Raw genomic sequence first — 14,474 nt, forward strand, 5'->3', positions numbered from 1 at the left:
GCTCCTAGTCTCCTACCAACACGTCATTCAAACCCCAACATCCCCCGCCAACCTTACCACATCCTCCCAATCAAACCTCTCCGGCTCCTCATGAAACCTCCTCAACACCTCCTTCGCCGCCGTCTCCTTCTTGCTCTCGCCCTCTCCCTCCGCAGCGACAGGCCACAAATAAAACCTCTGCAACCCCATCGTCAATAACTGCGCGTCCTCCTGGCTCAGCATCCACTCCTTTTCATTCGAACTTGATGAAGGAGTGATCTCGCCCCGCAGCAACACGAGACCGTGTGTATGTGCGAGGTCGGTGTAGAATGTGAGGACGAGGTAGGGCGTCGCGAATGTTTGGCGCATTTTGTATTCTAATAGCGGCGTGAAGATGATCATCGCTGTTTTCGGGTTCTGTTTTCCCAGGAGCAATGGATCGAGCGCAGGCGGTGAAGTGGAAGGAGGAAAAGGAGAGTCGTCTGCGGAAGGGAGTGCAGGCGGGTCGTGCGTCGCCCATTGCATGTAATGGAACTCGTGTCCTTTCTCTTTCTCTGTCGTCGTCGTGCCATCTGCTGTCGGAACGTTGGCGGGTATTTCCCTCGGGAGTGGCAGGATGAACGACGGCCATTTCGCGGCGACGCCGAGCATGCGTTCATACGTCTCTAGAGGCATCGAGGCGCAGATGTAGCCGCGGCCTGTGCCGCCGGAGCGGGAGGCGTGGTAGGCTGTCCAGAGGGCGTTGATTTGGGCTGGCGTGTGTGGTGTTTGGAGGAGTTTGGGTAGGGCGAGGATGGAGGAGAGGGGCTAGATGGGTCGTCGAGAAGGTGTTGTCAATATTCATGGTTTAAGAAGGCAAGTAATAGAAGAGAAAAGGTGTCATCCTGTCTCTGCGAGATGCGACCGATCTGGACTACCGACCACGAACCGAAATCACCTCGGTCCTCAAACGAACACAAACACGAACACAACACATACCTTCACAGGTGACGAATCCTTTCTCTTCGGAATCTTGGCCGCCCCAACCCCAGTCCCTGCCTCTGCCCCAGTCCCAGTCGTCGTACTTGTACCAGGCTCATCCACCGAAGCAGAAGCAGCCAGATGTTTCGCAGCGCTAGCTAACCGTGCCTTCCTCGCCTCCTGCTCTTGTAATTTCACTTTCTGTCGGAGTTCGTCGACTGTGGCGTTTTCTCTGTTCCGGATGAGTTCGAGCACGAGTCCAAGTCCGAGGAGGTTTGGGATTGGGAGGGAAAGCAACGAGGAGAACGAAGAATGATCAGATGACGACCGTGACTAATAAGTATCCTATCGTATACTATGACAAGTGCGCTAACGAACAAACGGACTCACTTCTTCGCCTTTTCCTGCAACTTAGACGCGTATTTCGACGCGTAGTCTACTTCTACGTTTTGAACTTGATGAGAGCGGTGGAAGTGTCTCGAACGGAGGGTGCTAGTGTGCTGCCGCGAAAGAAAGAGACGAGCGCGAGGGGTAAGGGTCCGAGCCCCAGTTGCAGATAGAAACGACATGGTGGAGTCCGTATGAAAAGAGGCCCGTCAAATTGTTCTATCAAGATGTATTCGAGATGGAACAGCGACGAAGTATTATAGAGATGTTGTACGGTGCCAAAGAGGAATGATGTCACGAGCAATCTAAGGACGTAGCCAGGACGAAGAGGAATAGTTCATGAAGAAGAGGATTCGAGTTCCATCGGTGCTCATATTGCGTTGTACGATCACGTGACTGAGATCGTGTTGTCTCGTCTCTCCACATCTCTCTTTGTCCGTCTATCACCTTGAAAGTATATATCCAACGCTACAATAGGGGACATATACATCCGCTCAAATAGCCAACTACGACACTATCTTTCTCATTCAAAACATACATGCGAACGCGTTGCAGAGTGAGGATTTACGAGTCCGGCCGGAGTGATTCTTGAGAGAAGTCCGCGAAAAATGAGTGTATTACAGCAACGAGCGAGAATAGGAAAGATTACAAAAATACACCATGACCATGAACAGAAACTCCAGACGAGACCAACGAACCACTCCTAGAACCAACGGACCGCTCAAGCATACTACCACAAACAAAACAACTAGTCAGCATCACCCCCTCTCATCAACAGCATAGTTAGAAAAATCGAACTCACCCTCGTAAACGTCCCCATCGTCATGAACGTCTCCTTCCTCTTCACCCCATCCTTCGGCCCATAAAGACTCTTCACAGCCTCACTCATCCCCGCCTTACGCTTCGCCTCCTCCATCGCCAAACTACTCGCCACCGCTCGGCTCGTACTCCCCACCCCATTTATCGAAGCTAAATTTGCCGTCGCTCTGCTCTCTCTGTCCCTTTCCCTGTCCCTTTCCCTGTCTTCCTTCGCTGTCTTCTTCTTTGGTGGCTCGAGCGACGTAGCATTGACATTGGCATCCGGGGAGTCACTGGAGGAGGTGGCAGCAGCTTTGCGCTTCTTCGATTTTGATTTCGCAGACTTCGTAGCAGCCTCGACGAGCCTCCTCGCCTGCATCGCCACACGCATCTTCTCTTCGTCCGCACTCGAGGGATTGATAGTCCGCACGTCTTCGGTCTTATCGAACTTCGTCGCACATTGCGGACATACGTCCAATTGCCTCTCCTTCTCCTTTTCGCCTACATCCTTCTCCTTTCCCTCCGACTCTAATGACAAGGAAGGAGGTGAGGATGATGATGCGGATGCGGAGGTGAGAGTCTTGAGGCCGGCTTGGGAGAAGACGCAGCCGCAGGTGGAGATGTAGACGAAGGGGACGGCGCCTGTCATTTCTTTGAGTGTGAGCGGACAGACGAAGAGTGCACGGGTGGGGGCGTCTTCATTAATAGAGTTAGAGGTGGAGGTGGAGGTGGAAGAGGAGGGGGTGGTGTTCGGGGTTAGATTTAGGGTTTTGACGTCCTGTATACGACGGTGTGAGCAACGGTCGGTCGATGAGGGAGAACTTGAACATGACGAGCGAACCTTCAACGAACGTATATGCCCACATATCTCCTCCCCATCCCCATACGCGCCCCGATCCAGCAGAAACTCCAGCAGCGCATCTTTATTATACAGCTTGCCCAGCGCACAACTGACTATCGGCTCCCTTAATGGGCGCTACATAGCCATTCCAAGTCCACCAATCAGCACAAAGACACCTTGTTTGTTCGGGAAGGTGAGAAGAAAGATGAGAGGACGCACCTTGGATAAAGCACACGAGAACCAGCGCGCACGGGTCTGGTTCGCCTTGTCTGCTTGTTCGGCTTTGGGCTTCGAACGAACGAGATCGCGACGGTCGGGGATACTTCCTCCATCATTACCCATGGTGTCTGAGGTATTTTGGTAGCTGACTAGACAGAGACGGCAGATAATACGACGACGAAGATGAGGACGAAGAAGAGAGGCGGCGATGTGATGGTGGTGGTCAGAGACAGAGGCTGAGAGACAGGTGCTGACCGAAGCGTGACCGGAGCCTCATCAGGGTGCCACTCGTGACAAGCCCTTCGTGACGAAATGTGACGAGCGCCTTGTCTCAGGGTCACAAACCGCGGCCTCACGTTTCGGCCGAGCGTGACAAACCCAACTCTTTCAGTTCCAAACACTCGTTTGTCCATCCGTCCGTCTTTTGTCTGCCTGTTCTGGTCGCGTTCGTTCGTTCGTGTTTTTCTGGCCCCAGAGATGCTCCAGGAATTGTCGAACATGGACCGCATCACACAACTGCAGGATGAAATCCAGAACGTATGTCCATTGCCCGTCTTTCCTCCCCTCTCCTCACCTCTCCTTCGATCTCATCTTCTCTTTCACCTGTCCCACTTTCCTTGTTGTTGTTTGAAAGTCGTTCGAAAGGCGCAGATAGCTGACGATGACATGATAAATTGACTATAGCTGATGACCATCATGTCGAGCACACTCGCCTACCTGACCTCACGCGCCGATTTCGCGCAAGTGTCGAGCGATATACCCGTCACGAAGACACGCAATGCGGAGAAGGTCGATTCGGAGGAGGTGTTTAATGGTGCGTTCATTATTTGCCTCTTCCCATCTGCCACCAATCTCAACTGGCGTGCTCCTTTTGCCTGTGCGTCTGGACGGGTGTGGGTCATATAGCGAACAAGAAGGAGCTCGTGGCGGATCTGATGATGAAAGCGAAACAAGTAGAATATCTCATCCAGAGCCTCCCCGCTCCTGAACCGGAGGAGGAACAAGTTGAGTTTCTCTACATCCCATCCCATTCACCCTCAGGTTTAGCTGAACGAACGTTGTGGATGTGTGCAGGCTAAACGACTCCAAGCCCTCGAAGACGAGATGAAGATCGCGAACGAAGAGTATATAGCCGCTGTGAACCGCGCAAGTCAGTCTCTTTAATCTTGTCTCACATCCTCTCTCCCCTCATGGTGTCGTGTTGTTGACACGCTGCACATTTGCCCTCAAACAGAGGCACTCCACGCCCAGATCGACGGCGTACTGAAGACGATGCTTTCCGAGGACGAGTTCGCAGCGGAGGCGGAGGTCGAGGGGCCAGGATGAACGCACTCAATGGTCAAAGGACAATGACCAACGGCCGAAAGACTACAATACCGAGAGACCACGAGAAAAGAGCAACACTTGACAGACGCACCCACATCGTCGAAACATTGGCTCATCCTCGTCGCACAATCGCCAAAGTCCGTCCCTCGACGGGCGTCCGGCTCTTACAAGAGAACTCTCTTCCTACCCAATATCACCCACCCAATACGACCTGGGCTCTGCCGTTTGGAACAGCTCCTTCTTCCGCAGCATTCAACCTCCTTACGAGCTGAAGAAGGCCCTTATCAGTACTGGGAGTTCCTGGGTTATGGATAGGCTGTCGACTGGACTCTGCACCTTACCCTCATGTCGTACAATATAATTTCCTCCATATTTATTGATTTTGCTCTCGAAATTCGAAATCTAAATCACATGCGAACGTTGGTAGCCTCGAGGCACGTCAATCTTGGAAGAAGTCATTTTACGTCGTGATTACATAATCTATCCCGGCATTGTGCCGTCGGAATCATTCTCTGAACAACTCTAGATCTCCTATGGCCACTGCTCTCCTTCGCCGCCATCGACGACCACGACAATGAGCAGCAAACACACCGTGCTCGCCGCCGTTGCCCGCAGTGTACAACGACGTACGCAGACGCACACGCTCCTGCGCATTTCAAGAACGCGAACACGAACAGAAAAACATAACGCCGCCGCCTCGCTACCCCTCCTCTCGGCATCCAGAACATTTCATACGACCGTCGCCCGGCTCTTCGAAAATAAGCACGCGCCGAAGGACGACAGCCCGCCACGAAGTAATCATATCGACGGCGCGGCCTCGAACCAGTCCTTGTTCAGTGCGTCCCTCCTTCCTCCTGCTTATCCCCTTCCCCTCCCTTTTCCTTTCCTTTCCTTTCCTTTGCCCCGTCCCTTACGATTTGGGTTGAATTGTGCGGTCGGCTGATACGTATACGGTCATGGTCTGGACAGAACGTGCGTCAGAGGCATGGAGGCGCACCCCCACGAAATGGTATCCCCTCCCTTGGTTCGTCGGTGCGATGCTGCTCGTGCTAGTGCAGTGGAGGCGGACGGTAAGGAAGGAGGCGGAGGTGCATGTTGATGGGGATGGACATGAGGTCGTGAGATTGAGGGGACCTTGGCAGGTGAGTTTGTTTATTGTTTGGTTGTGGTATGTATGTTTTGGTAGTGGTCGTGTGCACCGTCGGTTGAGACTTCATCTGAAACTACGAAAGTCCGAATATGCTTGTGCGCTGTTACTGTCTTTATAATGATTTAATACAAGAACATCGTCTCGACTCGTACATACGACTAGTATACACAATTAATCTCCAACATACTCACCCACTTCACTCATCCCTTCCTAGGTCCACATCCTCGGCGCGCTCCCCCTCCGCAACCTCTCCCGCGTCTGGGGCTACCTCAACTCCCTCGAACTCCCCCTCTGGTTCCGTCCGTACGGCTACAAAATCTACGCCTCCCTCTTCGGCTGCGACCTCTCCGAGATCGAGCCGTCCGACCTGCACGCCTACCCCTCCATGGGCGCCTTCTTCTACCGCGCCCTCAAGCCCGGCGCACGCCCGATCGACGCGTCCGCACCGCTCGTGAGCCCCGCGGACGGCACCGTGTTGCATTTCGGAAAGGTCGAGGGGGCGAGGGTGGAGCAGGTGAAGGGATTGACGTATAGTCTTGATGCGTTATTGGGTTTGGAGGACCAGAGCGGGAAGAGGACTAGGGTGAGGAGGGCGGAGGCGGATCTCGGGAAGAGGAAGGAGATTGAGGTGGTGGATGATGAGGAGTTCGCGAACGTTAATGGGATTGAGTATTCCCTTAACCAACTTATTGGAGGAGCGGGGAGTACGCCTTCGACACCTGTTACGCCTTCTGCGCCATCGCATCCGACTACCCAACGTTCTTCTTCTGCGTCAACGTCAGCCACGGAGAGTACAGACGAAGAATTCCCGACGGATCCAAAAGCGTACAGCACCCCCTCCTCGCGCGACCGTCACCCCTCCCCTCAAAAACACGGCGAACGGATCGACGCCTCCGTCGTCGAGCCCGACCGCTCCATCCAAGAAACACTCTCGCACGACGTCTCGGTGGCGAAGGAGATGGGAGTCTCGCCTACGCTGCAGAGGACGCGGAGCACGTACGGCGCGACGGTGAGGCCCGGGAACGCGTTGTATTTTATGGTGGTTTATTTGGCGCCGGGGGATTATCATAGGTTTCATAGTCCGACGGCGTGGGTCGTGGAGAAGAGGAGGCATTTCATGGGTGCGTGATTGATTCCTTGCACGCTCTTCTTCAGACTTCTTGACGGGATTTGCTGATTGCTGACTCGGGGTGATTAATGGCAATGACACAGGCGAACTGTTCAGCGTGAGCCCCTACGTCGCCAAACGGCTCGAAAACCTGTTTGTGTTGAACGAACGCGTCGCCCTCCTCGGCCGCTGGCGCCACGGCTTCTTCTCCATGATCCCCGTCGGCGCCACCAACGTCGGCTCCATAAAAATCAACTTCGACCAGCAGCTCCGGACGAACCTCCGGCACCCCCGACGCTCGCGCCCGCCACCGGGGACGTACGAGGAGGCGACGTACTCCGCTGCGAGTCCGATATTGAATGGGCAGCCGTTGAGTGCGGGGGAGGAGATGGGGGGATTTTGTTTGGGGAGTACGATTGTGCTGGTTTGGGAGGCGCCGGAGGGAAGGGAGGGGTGGGAGTTTGGGGTGGGGGTGGGGGAGAAGGTGAAGGTTGGGCAGGGGTTGGGGAGGTTTGGGAGTGGGAGAGAGAAGGTTGAGTGAGGGGAAGGTTGTTGATGCATATACAGCTGACGAGACTCATCTCTACGTGCTTTACTTACCCATTTGGATTTCAACATCCGGAACCAAAATAATTCACTGCTTGCTCTTCGATGGGAGGGTCAGGGCTTTAGATAATTTATCTGCAGTGGCCCGTGATTTCTTGCATACTATCACGATGTTGCTCGTCTCAACTCAGGTCTTTTCGAACGAATATGTACGGTGAGGTTATACAGTACGTTCAATATGAGTGTGTCGAGTACTTGCAGCTGATGGGAATGTCGGACTTTCAATTTCTGTGGCGCCACATTCCTACGCCACCCACTGACATCAACTTGAATACACCGTAACGGCGACCATACATCGGAAACTCGTCTCAACCTCGCTTGCTATTGTCCTTGCAGCTCCAGTAATATAGATATCTTTGTCTCTGGCTTGTTATATATATCGTCTTCTGAGGAGCTAAGTACTCGTCGTCTATTACCACTCAAACTTCAGGACATGCCCGGGCATCTCCTCATTCTCGGCTCGACAGGCGCATGCGGCCAACTACTCGTCGAAACACTACTCGACATCCCCCATTCCAAATCCCCCAACTTTCCACCGGGCTCATGGCACACCCCAAACCCAGCCCTCCCGACTCTAACTCTATACCTACGCACCCCCTCGAAGCTCCCCACCACATTCAGCACCCACCCGAACGTCACCCTCGTCGAGGGCACACTCACACCTGCCGACGAAGCCAAACTCACGTCTGCAATGACGGGCGTCTCGGCTGTTCTTAGTGCTATTGGGCCCAGTGTCAAAGAAGGACCGGACACGCCCATCGCAGAGGCTTATAAAGTCGTCTTGCACGCCATGCGAGCGAGCGGGGTGAAGAGGCTCATCGCGCTGGGCACGCCGAGTATCACGGACGAGAAGGACGGTTTCAGCTTGGTTTATAAGGCGATGGTACATGGGATCGCGCTCTATGCGCCCAATGCGTACAAGGATATCGTGAAGGTGGGAGAAGTCATTCGTGGAGCGAACGAAGGTGTGGAGAGCGGGAAGGAGATTGAATGGACGATCGTGAGAGTGCCGGCGTTGACGAGTTCGAATAATAAGGAGGTCGTGGCGGGGTATATTGGCGATGGGAAGACTGGGGCGACGCTTGCGAGGGCTGGGTTTGCGGCGTTCGTGGCGGGAGAGTTGCGGGCTGGAGAGTGGATCCGTGAGGCCCCTCTGTTGACCTCGGCTTGAGTGAGTACTTGGGACGCGATCGTCTGAACGCGATACTCGGGAATATCGTGTCCTCGTGTTGTACTGGAATACCGTTCCTATCAGATAGAACCCAGTGTCTCGGTATCCAAGTTGTAAGTCTCTAGGAGCTAGTGCATTCCGATGTATTCTAATATATTGTGCAAGAGAAGGCGGCAGTATAGGGTAGCCGCACTCTCCAGTACCTGTGACAGACATGAACACTGTGCTAGAGAAAGGAGCAGCTCGCGAGTCATGATCACTAGAATATGTTCAACTCCGATAGGGGACAACGATAGCGAGTACTCAGGATGATAGATGCAAGCGTCATTCGATGTAAGACCAAAACGGCGAATTATTGACAGTATAAAAAGCATAGCAATACATTACCGTAACGCAACAAGAGGAAAACGAGACGAGATACCCACCTCACATCTACATCACAACATCCTATCAAGAGACATGAACTGGACATCTCAGCTTGCCACCCCCTCACACCCGCTTCTTATAAGCGTTCAGGACGCCGCTTCCTTGGTCTTATCTTCCTCCACGAGCTTCTTCACCTCCTCAATCCTTCCCTCCAACAACTCAATAACCGTATCCATCCCTTTCAACAACCCCTTATCTGGCCCTTGTCCAGGCGTCAACTTCGTATGCGCGAAGTCTATGAGCTTGACGATATACGGCGGACCAGGCCTCTCCTTCGCCTTCTCGTCTTCATCCTCCTCCTCTTCGTCCTCGTCGTCCTCGTCATCGTCGTCATCACTCTCCAGCCCACTCGGATGTTCTTCCATCCACTTCACACCCTCCCTCGCTTTCTCTATATCCGCCTCATATATGAACAAAAAGCTCGAAGCGATCATCCTCATCTCGATACATCCCGCGATCTCGCGTATCATCTCCACGTCGAGCAACATCGCTTCGAGGATAGGAAGAAGAAGGTGCGCAGGGAGACCTTGGTTGTGCGTAGATGTAGATGATACCTGAGGGAGGGTGGGGAGGAGAAACGTCGGGTCGGAGGGGTGAGAGGCGGGTGTCGAGGTGAAGGGAGAAGGGGAAGGAGAAGAGGAGGGGACGGGGAAGAAGCGTGCGATTCCGGAGGGGAGGTCGCTGGGTTTGATAGATTTGCCGTAGGATTTGGAGGTCTTGACGGGTTTCGAGGTCGTATTATCGTATACCTGCGCATGTCAACATGTCAAAATTTCGCTCCTGCTCACGGTCTGCATGAGCTGGGTCAAACCTGAAATCCAGTCAATCGCACGCCCGTCTCGAAAGATGTCGTGTCCCGTGCAGTCTTCGACATACGCGCCTTCTTCTCTTCGCTCGCGTCGTCGTCGTAGAGGACGGTCCCGAGTTTGATATCGAGGATGTTAGGCTTACGAAACGGAGTTGTGAGATTCTCCAGGACCAACCTGCACCCAAAACCACACCGTCGATCAGCACAAACGCATCCCTCACCGCCCGCAACAACTCGCAGCTTAAACAGAAACAAAGAAAAACTCACGTCTCCTTCTTCTCCTTCCCCTCCACCTCCTCAATATTCCCCCTCTCATCCTGCACCCCCTCCAACCTCAACGTCCCATAAAACCTCGGCACCCACCTCCTCAAATCGCCCAACCCCAGCTTCTCCCCATCTTCACTCTGCAGTACACTCGCATAGAATTTATGTTCGAGCGGCAGGGCGGGCTTGAATACCAGCGAGCCGTCCTCGGACGTCTGTACGCCGGAGTGGCCGCCGACTTGGTTTGCGAGCTCGAGAGGGTGCGAGGGGGGGTAGGGGCTGTGTGAGCGGGAGGGGGCGGAGGAGGGGGAAGGAGAGGGGGAGAGGGAGGACGGGGTGGCGCTTAGGCTGAGATTGTTGGGGGAAGGGGTCACGATGGCGGACATCGATATCGGGATGGGGGGTTGCTTCAGAGGTGGTGTAAATAGATGGAGGCGAACTATAGACAGAAGAGAGCTAAGAATGCACTGCTTCAGATTATGAAGATAATATTTGTTTCGACGTGGCAGACTACTCTGAATGTCGTGGAGGCCTACCTTAGATATAGTGTGAGGCGTAAGTAAAGGTTCAAGGTGACAGAGCGGTACAGAGCAGAAGAGCGTTCATGGCCAAGGAGATCATGGTGGCATGGAGAGCATCGGTTCGTGCAAATATCGAAATTCGAATGCTTGGCGGGCGGTGTGGCACCTACAGCAGTGGCACTTCGGTGGCGCCCTCGTCCACTGATTTCATTGCGAAAAGCAACTGTATCTGTAGGAACTTCGTACAAACAGCTCATCCAGTACATACACAAGTACGTACACTTTTTGACTCCACTATAACTATATACCTATCCACGTCCTACCACCCGCCCTACTCACAAAGCACACTCCACCCCTGCCACTCCACCCTCCCATGCTGCACATCCACCAACCTCTCATAAAGCGCACTCGCCACCGGTCCCATCGGCCTCGTCTCCCCCCCTCCCCTCTTATCCCTATACTCCGGCAACACCACATCGCCCAACCCCTCCTCCCCTCCCTTTCCGCTCCAACCGATTCGCGCCACGGCAGTGACGACCACCGCCGTGCCGGCGCAGAACGCTTCGAGGAGGCGGCCGGTGGAGGAGTAGGCGTAGAGTTCCGGCATGGAGATGGGGCGCTCGTGGAGGTGGATTTTGAGCGCGTTGGAGAGTTCGGGGAGGGAGGTGGAGGTGGGGTGCGCGGCGAGGAGGGAGAGGACGGAGGCGCGGGTTATGCCGGGGAGGATGGTGCCGTCGAGAGGGGGGGTGATGATATCCAGGCCTGCACCAACACCCACCGTCAGCTTCCACAGTCTCTCAAGGGAGGGAGAATATGAAGGGAAACGTACCACCGTCATCTCGTTTCACGACGATAAAGAAATTCATAGCCCCCGCCTCCGTAATATTCTCTCCAATCAACCACAATACCTGCTGATATCCCTTCTCAATCGCCATCCTCTGCGGACTAAACCCAGGCGCATAATTCAACCCCAACTTGAACCCTCCATGTCCACCTGGCCACGACCTCACATGTTCCCCCACCGCAAGCAAGGATATGCCCTTGGTTGTGCTGGATTTGAAGTAAGGCCCGGTGGGGGAGAGGATGACGAAGAGAGTGGCGTGGGTGGAGGCGGTGACGCCGAGGGCGGCGCGTGTGCCGATGAGGGTGGGACGGATGTAGAGGGAGGAGCCTTTGGGTTTGGGGATCCAGCGGGATTCGAGTTGGACGAGACGTTTGATGAGGACGAGAAGCGCGGAGGAGTCGAAGGGCTGTGGGGGTGCGAGATGGGTTAATAAGGGGAGAGGCGGGGAAAGTAAGAGGGGAATTGGGATGTGAGGCTTACGGGGAGAGCCATACGGGCTGCGGAGCCTTCGAGGCGCTTCATGTTGAGTTCTGGGCGGAACAGACGGGGTTTACCATCTGCGCCGAGATAGGCCTAAGAGGACGAGTTTGTGAGCTTGGATGAAAGGATATGAAACGACCGAGATATCGCAGAGAGCGGTATCTATGCATTGTGTACATTCTCCGTGATGTGATGAGTAGTAAGACTTTTGTAAGGACGAGCAAGGCCCTTTCGTGATAGTCATACCACTGCAACCGATAGCAAAAATCCTCGACCAGCCGCCAAAAATATAACCATGACCTCATCAAGTCCATGCTTTCATTACGCACACACAAAAAATTCCAACGCAGCACTCAACTTTACTCGCATCGAAGCGAGATTTGACGTAGTACGAAGAAGACGAAAAAACCACACACCTTCATACCCTCAAACACGTTCGGACAGTATTGCAAACACGAGCTCGCCGGATCGATGCTCAGCGGGCCATAAGGCTTGATCTCAGGTGCTGACCATCCGTTCTCGGGCTCGTAGTGCATGATGAGCATATGGTCTGTCATTGTCTATTCCCATTCCCAGTCACATCAAAACGTTAGTCTACATACCAGTGAAAGATTTTAAGGAAAAGAGAAGGACGCACCTGGCCAAAGACTAAGTCCTCCACGGCCGGCATAGGTTTTAGACTGTTGCTCATTGTAATCGTCAGTTTCGATGGCTAGTTTCGTTCGTATAGAGTGAGCATCCTGCTTGAAGTTAGTGCGAGGAAAAACGCACGTCGATCTCGTTCAACTTTGGGGGCATGCCCCCCGGGTTTTTGAGGACCTTCGCATCTCCGGCAGGGAGGGGAAGCCCATTGGAGCTCAGAGGCTCGTTCGTTTTTGGGATCGTCATTCTGTTCTAGTTCCGAGTCTATGTATGTGGTCTAGCTGAGCAAGGAAGGAGCGCTAGCAAGAAAAGCTGTGGATGGATACAGACAAAGGAGAAAAGCAAGAAGAAAGGAGGTGAAGATATAAATACAGGCCTGAACAGAGACAGTCGAGTCAGGAGATCGACAGTGATTCGCGGAGCTTATCTTATCTGACCCGGGAGATCGGCGGCTCACCCAGTGATGCCACCGTAGCGCTGGGCCACCTTGCTTACTGACCAGCACTGTCGACCATGGGCCTCCCTCCAATACTCTATCATCATTTCTCAACACCCCTACCATATATCCAAACTCTTGCACTGCAAGAAGCTATCCACAACTTTCAACTTTCGTTGCGACGTTCCGCGCCTTCCAAACACCGAGATATCCTACTTCTTCTCGAGCACCGACCCGTCTACACCGCCGGTCGACGACAAGCATCGACTCCAGAGCACGAACGGGAGCTCATCGCCGAAGAAACACGTCTCAAACCTCTCGGAGCCGACTTCGTCCGCACAAAAAGAGGAGGCCAGTTGACCTACCACGGTCCTGGCCAAATGGTGGGCTATCCTCTGCTGGACTTGAGCGCCGGGTCCGGGTCAGGACCTCCCCTCAGCATCCGGGACTATATCTGCAGACTTCAGAAGACGATCGAAGAACATTTTTCGGAAGGGCATGGGATTCCGGTGTCGAATTCGGAACATACGGGTGTTTTTCTAGATGAGAAGACGAAGGTTGGGTCGATTGGAGTGCAGGTGCGACATCGGCTGACGACTCATGGATTTGCGTTCAATGTTACGAGGGAGCCGCTCCCGTGGTTCGATGAGATTGTCGCTTGTGGGTTGGCGGATGTGAAGGCGGGGTGTATCGAAAGCGCGGGTGGAGAGGATAGGCGGGTCAGCGTGGCGGGAGAAGTGCAGGGCGTGGTGGACAGGTTCGGGAAGAGGTTTGGACGAGATATGGAGAGGATGGAGTTGGGCTCTGGGCAGATGGGCGAGGTTGAGGAGATTATTGTTGGGCTGGAGCAGGAGGCTCGGGAGGCAGGAGACTGGGGGAAAGCGCCACGCCAGACTGGGACTCCATGACGCTGTCGGTACGTTTGCGCCGTTGTCATTTTCACTATACAAGGGCTGAACATCCTCTCTTGAATCGTTGGCTAGCTTGTTGAGGATTGTACAATGTATCAGGCCAGCACCTCGTTACGGATTCTGAGACGTGATCCCCACGGTAAAGCTAGTTCGAGCGGTATGTCTAGTCGTGCATTCTAACATAGTATTGAACAGCTCATCAACTGCTTTTGAGAATAGACTACCCCTCGAGGCCAACTTCGACGCACGAGGGCAGCCTTGCTGCTTATTTTGACAGGATACACGTCAGATTGCATCCGCCCGATATTTCCAGGTGACACTGTATTCGTACTTCTTGATCATGAGCGGTGATAGTGCGCCGCCGGCTTACAAGTTATGGGGGTCCTGGAAGTTTCAAGCATGCACTTTGGCCATGGGAAATGCAGACTGATTGACTGTTCCCGTCGATTACTTACCTCGAATTCTCGGGCGTAGGAAGGGCGAAAGCACGTGTATAGGAAACAATCAATGAGAAATGACGGAGAGTACACGGTCAATAGACGAAGGAGAAATTTGTCTGGGCGATACAAGAGGCCAGGTACAACGTTAACGAGCACT

The 14,474-nt window shown here is 53.8% G+C and overlaps 7 protein-coding genes across 7 annotated transcripts; 3 read left to right on the forward strand and 4 right to left on the reverse strand.

Moving 5' to 3' along the window:
* Positions 1-27: 27 nt before the first annotated feature.
* STEHIDRAFT_48040 (uncharacterized protein) lies at positions 28-981 on the reverse strand (the record flags this gene model as incomplete). The annotated part of the gene is made up of 2 exons (XM_007298030.1): positions 28-786; positions 958-981. Coding segments are annotated over 2 exons (783 nt in total), but the record flags the coding sequence as incomplete, so codon positions are not given.
* An 885-nt stretch (positions 982-1,866) lies between these two features.
* Positions 1,867-3,411, reverse strand: STEHIDRAFT_88555 (DUF602-domain-containing protein). The gene is made up of 4 exons (XM_007298162.1): positions 3,185-3,411; positions 2,966-3,100; positions 2,129-2,902; positions 1,867-2,056 (listed from the first exon to the last, which is right to left on the reverse strand). Exons 1-4 carry the CDS (start codon positions 3,305-3,307, stop codon positions 2,048-2,050), a joined length of 1,041 nt encoding a protein of 346 aa, XP_007298224.1. The 5' UTR covers positions 3,308-3,411; the 3' UTR covers positions 1,867-2,047.
* Positions 3,412-3,590: 179 nt separating this feature from the next.
* On the forward strand, positions 3,591-4,829 carry STEHIDRAFT_164310 (uncharacterized protein). Its single transcript, XM_007298451.1, has 5 exons — positions 3,591-3,721; positions 3,869-3,998; positions 4,091-4,188; positions 4,259-4,334; positions 4,419-4,829. Exons 1-5 carry the CDS (start codon positions 3,662-3,664, stop codon positions 4,508-4,510), a joined length of 456 nt encoding a protein of 151 aa, XP_007298513.1. The 5' UTR covers positions 3,591-3,661; the 3' UTR covers positions 4,511-4,829.
* Positions 4,830-5,466: 637 nt separating this feature from the next.
* On the forward strand, positions 5,467-7,529 carry STEHIDRAFT_143425 (phosphatidylserine decarboxylase; the record flags this gene model as incomplete). Its single annotated transcript, XM_007298452.1, has 3 exons — positions 5,467-5,652; positions 5,875-6,781; positions 6,873-7,529. The coding sequence occupies 3 exons, from the start codon at positions 5,467-5,469 to the stop codon at positions 7,307-7,309; spliced, it is 1,530 nt and encodes a 509-aa protein (XP_007298514.1). The 3' UTR covers positions 7,310-7,529.
* A 278-nt stretch (positions 7,530-7,807) lies between these two features.
* Positions 7,808-8,659, forward strand: STEHIDRAFT_88565 (uncharacterized protein; the record flags this gene model as incomplete). Its single annotated transcript, XM_007298163.1, has 1 exon — positions 7,808-8,659. One exon carries the CDS (start codon positions 7,808-7,810, stop codon positions 8,543-8,545), a length of 738 nt encoding a protein of 245 aa, XP_007298225.1. The 3' UTR covers positions 8,546-8,659.
* Positions 8,660-9,057: 398 nt separating this feature from the next.
* Positions 9,058-10,429, reverse strand: STEHIDRAFT_151241 (SAICAR synthase-like protein; the record flags this gene model as incomplete). The annotated part of the gene is made up of 3 exons (XM_007298453.1): positions 9,058-9,720; positions 9,783-9,954; positions 10,047-10,429. 3 exons carry the CDS (start codon positions 10,427-10,429, stop codon positions 9,058-9,060), a joined length of 1,218 nt encoding a protein of 405 aa, XP_007298515.1.
* Positions 10,430-10,753: 324 nt separating this feature from the next.
* Positions 10,754-14,278, reverse strand: STEHIDRAFT_164314 (branched-chain amino acid aminotransferase II). The gene is made up of 8 exons (XM_007298454.1): positions 14,097-14,278; positions 13,950-14,034; positions 12,660-13,882; positions 12,526-12,600; positions 12,305-12,448; positions 11,889-11,981; positions 11,394-11,814; positions 10,754-11,326 (listed from the first exon to the last, which is right to left on the reverse strand). The coding sequence occupies exons 3-8, from the start codon at positions 12,774-12,776 to the stop codon at positions 10,896-10,898; spliced, it is 1,281 nt and encodes a 426-aa protein (XP_007298516.1). The 5' UTR covers positions 12,777-13,882; positions 13,950-14,034; positions 14,097-14,278; the 3' UTR covers positions 10,754-10,895.
* Positions 14,279-14,474: the final 196 nt, after the last annotated feature.

The sequence above is a fragment of the Stereum hirsutum genome (genome assembly GCF_000264905.1).
Source record: "Stereum hirsutum FP-91666 SS1 unplaced genomic scaffold STEHIscaffold_1, whole genome shotgun sequence".
In the NCBI taxonomy this organism is placed as follows: Eukaryota; Fungi; Basidiomycota; class Agaricomycetes; order Russulales; family Stereaceae; genus Stereum; species Stereum hirsutum.

Excerpts from the sequence above, each read along its gene's own strand:
- STEHIDRAFT_88555 (XM_007298162.1), bottom strand. The coding sequence starts at position 3,307 with ATGGGTAATGATGGAGGAAGTATCCCCGACCGTCGCGATCTCGTTCGT. Across the intron at positions 3,101-3,184 it reads TCTCGTGTGCTTTATCCAAG|CGCCCATTAAGGGAGCCGAT; the intron begins GTGCGTCCTCTC and ends ATGGCTATGTAG. Across the intron at positions 2,903-2,965 it reads GGCATATACGTTCGTTGAAG|GACGTCAAAACCCTAAATCT; the intron begins GTTCGCTCGTCA and ends CGTCGTATACAG.
- STEHIDRAFT_164310 (XM_007298451.1), top strand. The coding sequence starts at position 3,662 with ATGCTCCAGGAATTGTCGAACATGGACCGCATCACACAACTGCAGGAT. Across the intron at positions 3,722-3,868 it reads TGCAGGATGAAATCCAGAAC|CTGATGACCATCATGTCGAG; the intron begins GTATGTCCATTG and ends AATTGACTATAG. Across the intron at positions 4,335-4,418 it reads AGCCGCTGTGAACCGCGCAA|AGGCACTCCACGCCCAGATC; the intron begins GTCAGTCTCTTT and ends GCCCTCAAACAG.
- STEHIDRAFT_164314 (XM_007298454.1), bottom strand. The coding sequence starts at position 12,776 with ATGACGATCCCAAAAACGAACGAGCCTCTGAGCTCCAATGGGCTTCCC. Across the intron at positions 11,982-12,304 it reads ACGTGTTTGAGGGTATGAAG|GCCTATCTCGGCGCAGATGG; the intron begins GTGTGTGGTTTT and ends TCGTCCTCTTAG. Across the intron at positions 11,815-11,888 it reads CAGCCCGTATGGCTCTCCCC|CCCTTCGACTCCTCCGCGCT; the intron begins GTAAGCCTCACA and ends GCACCCCCACAG.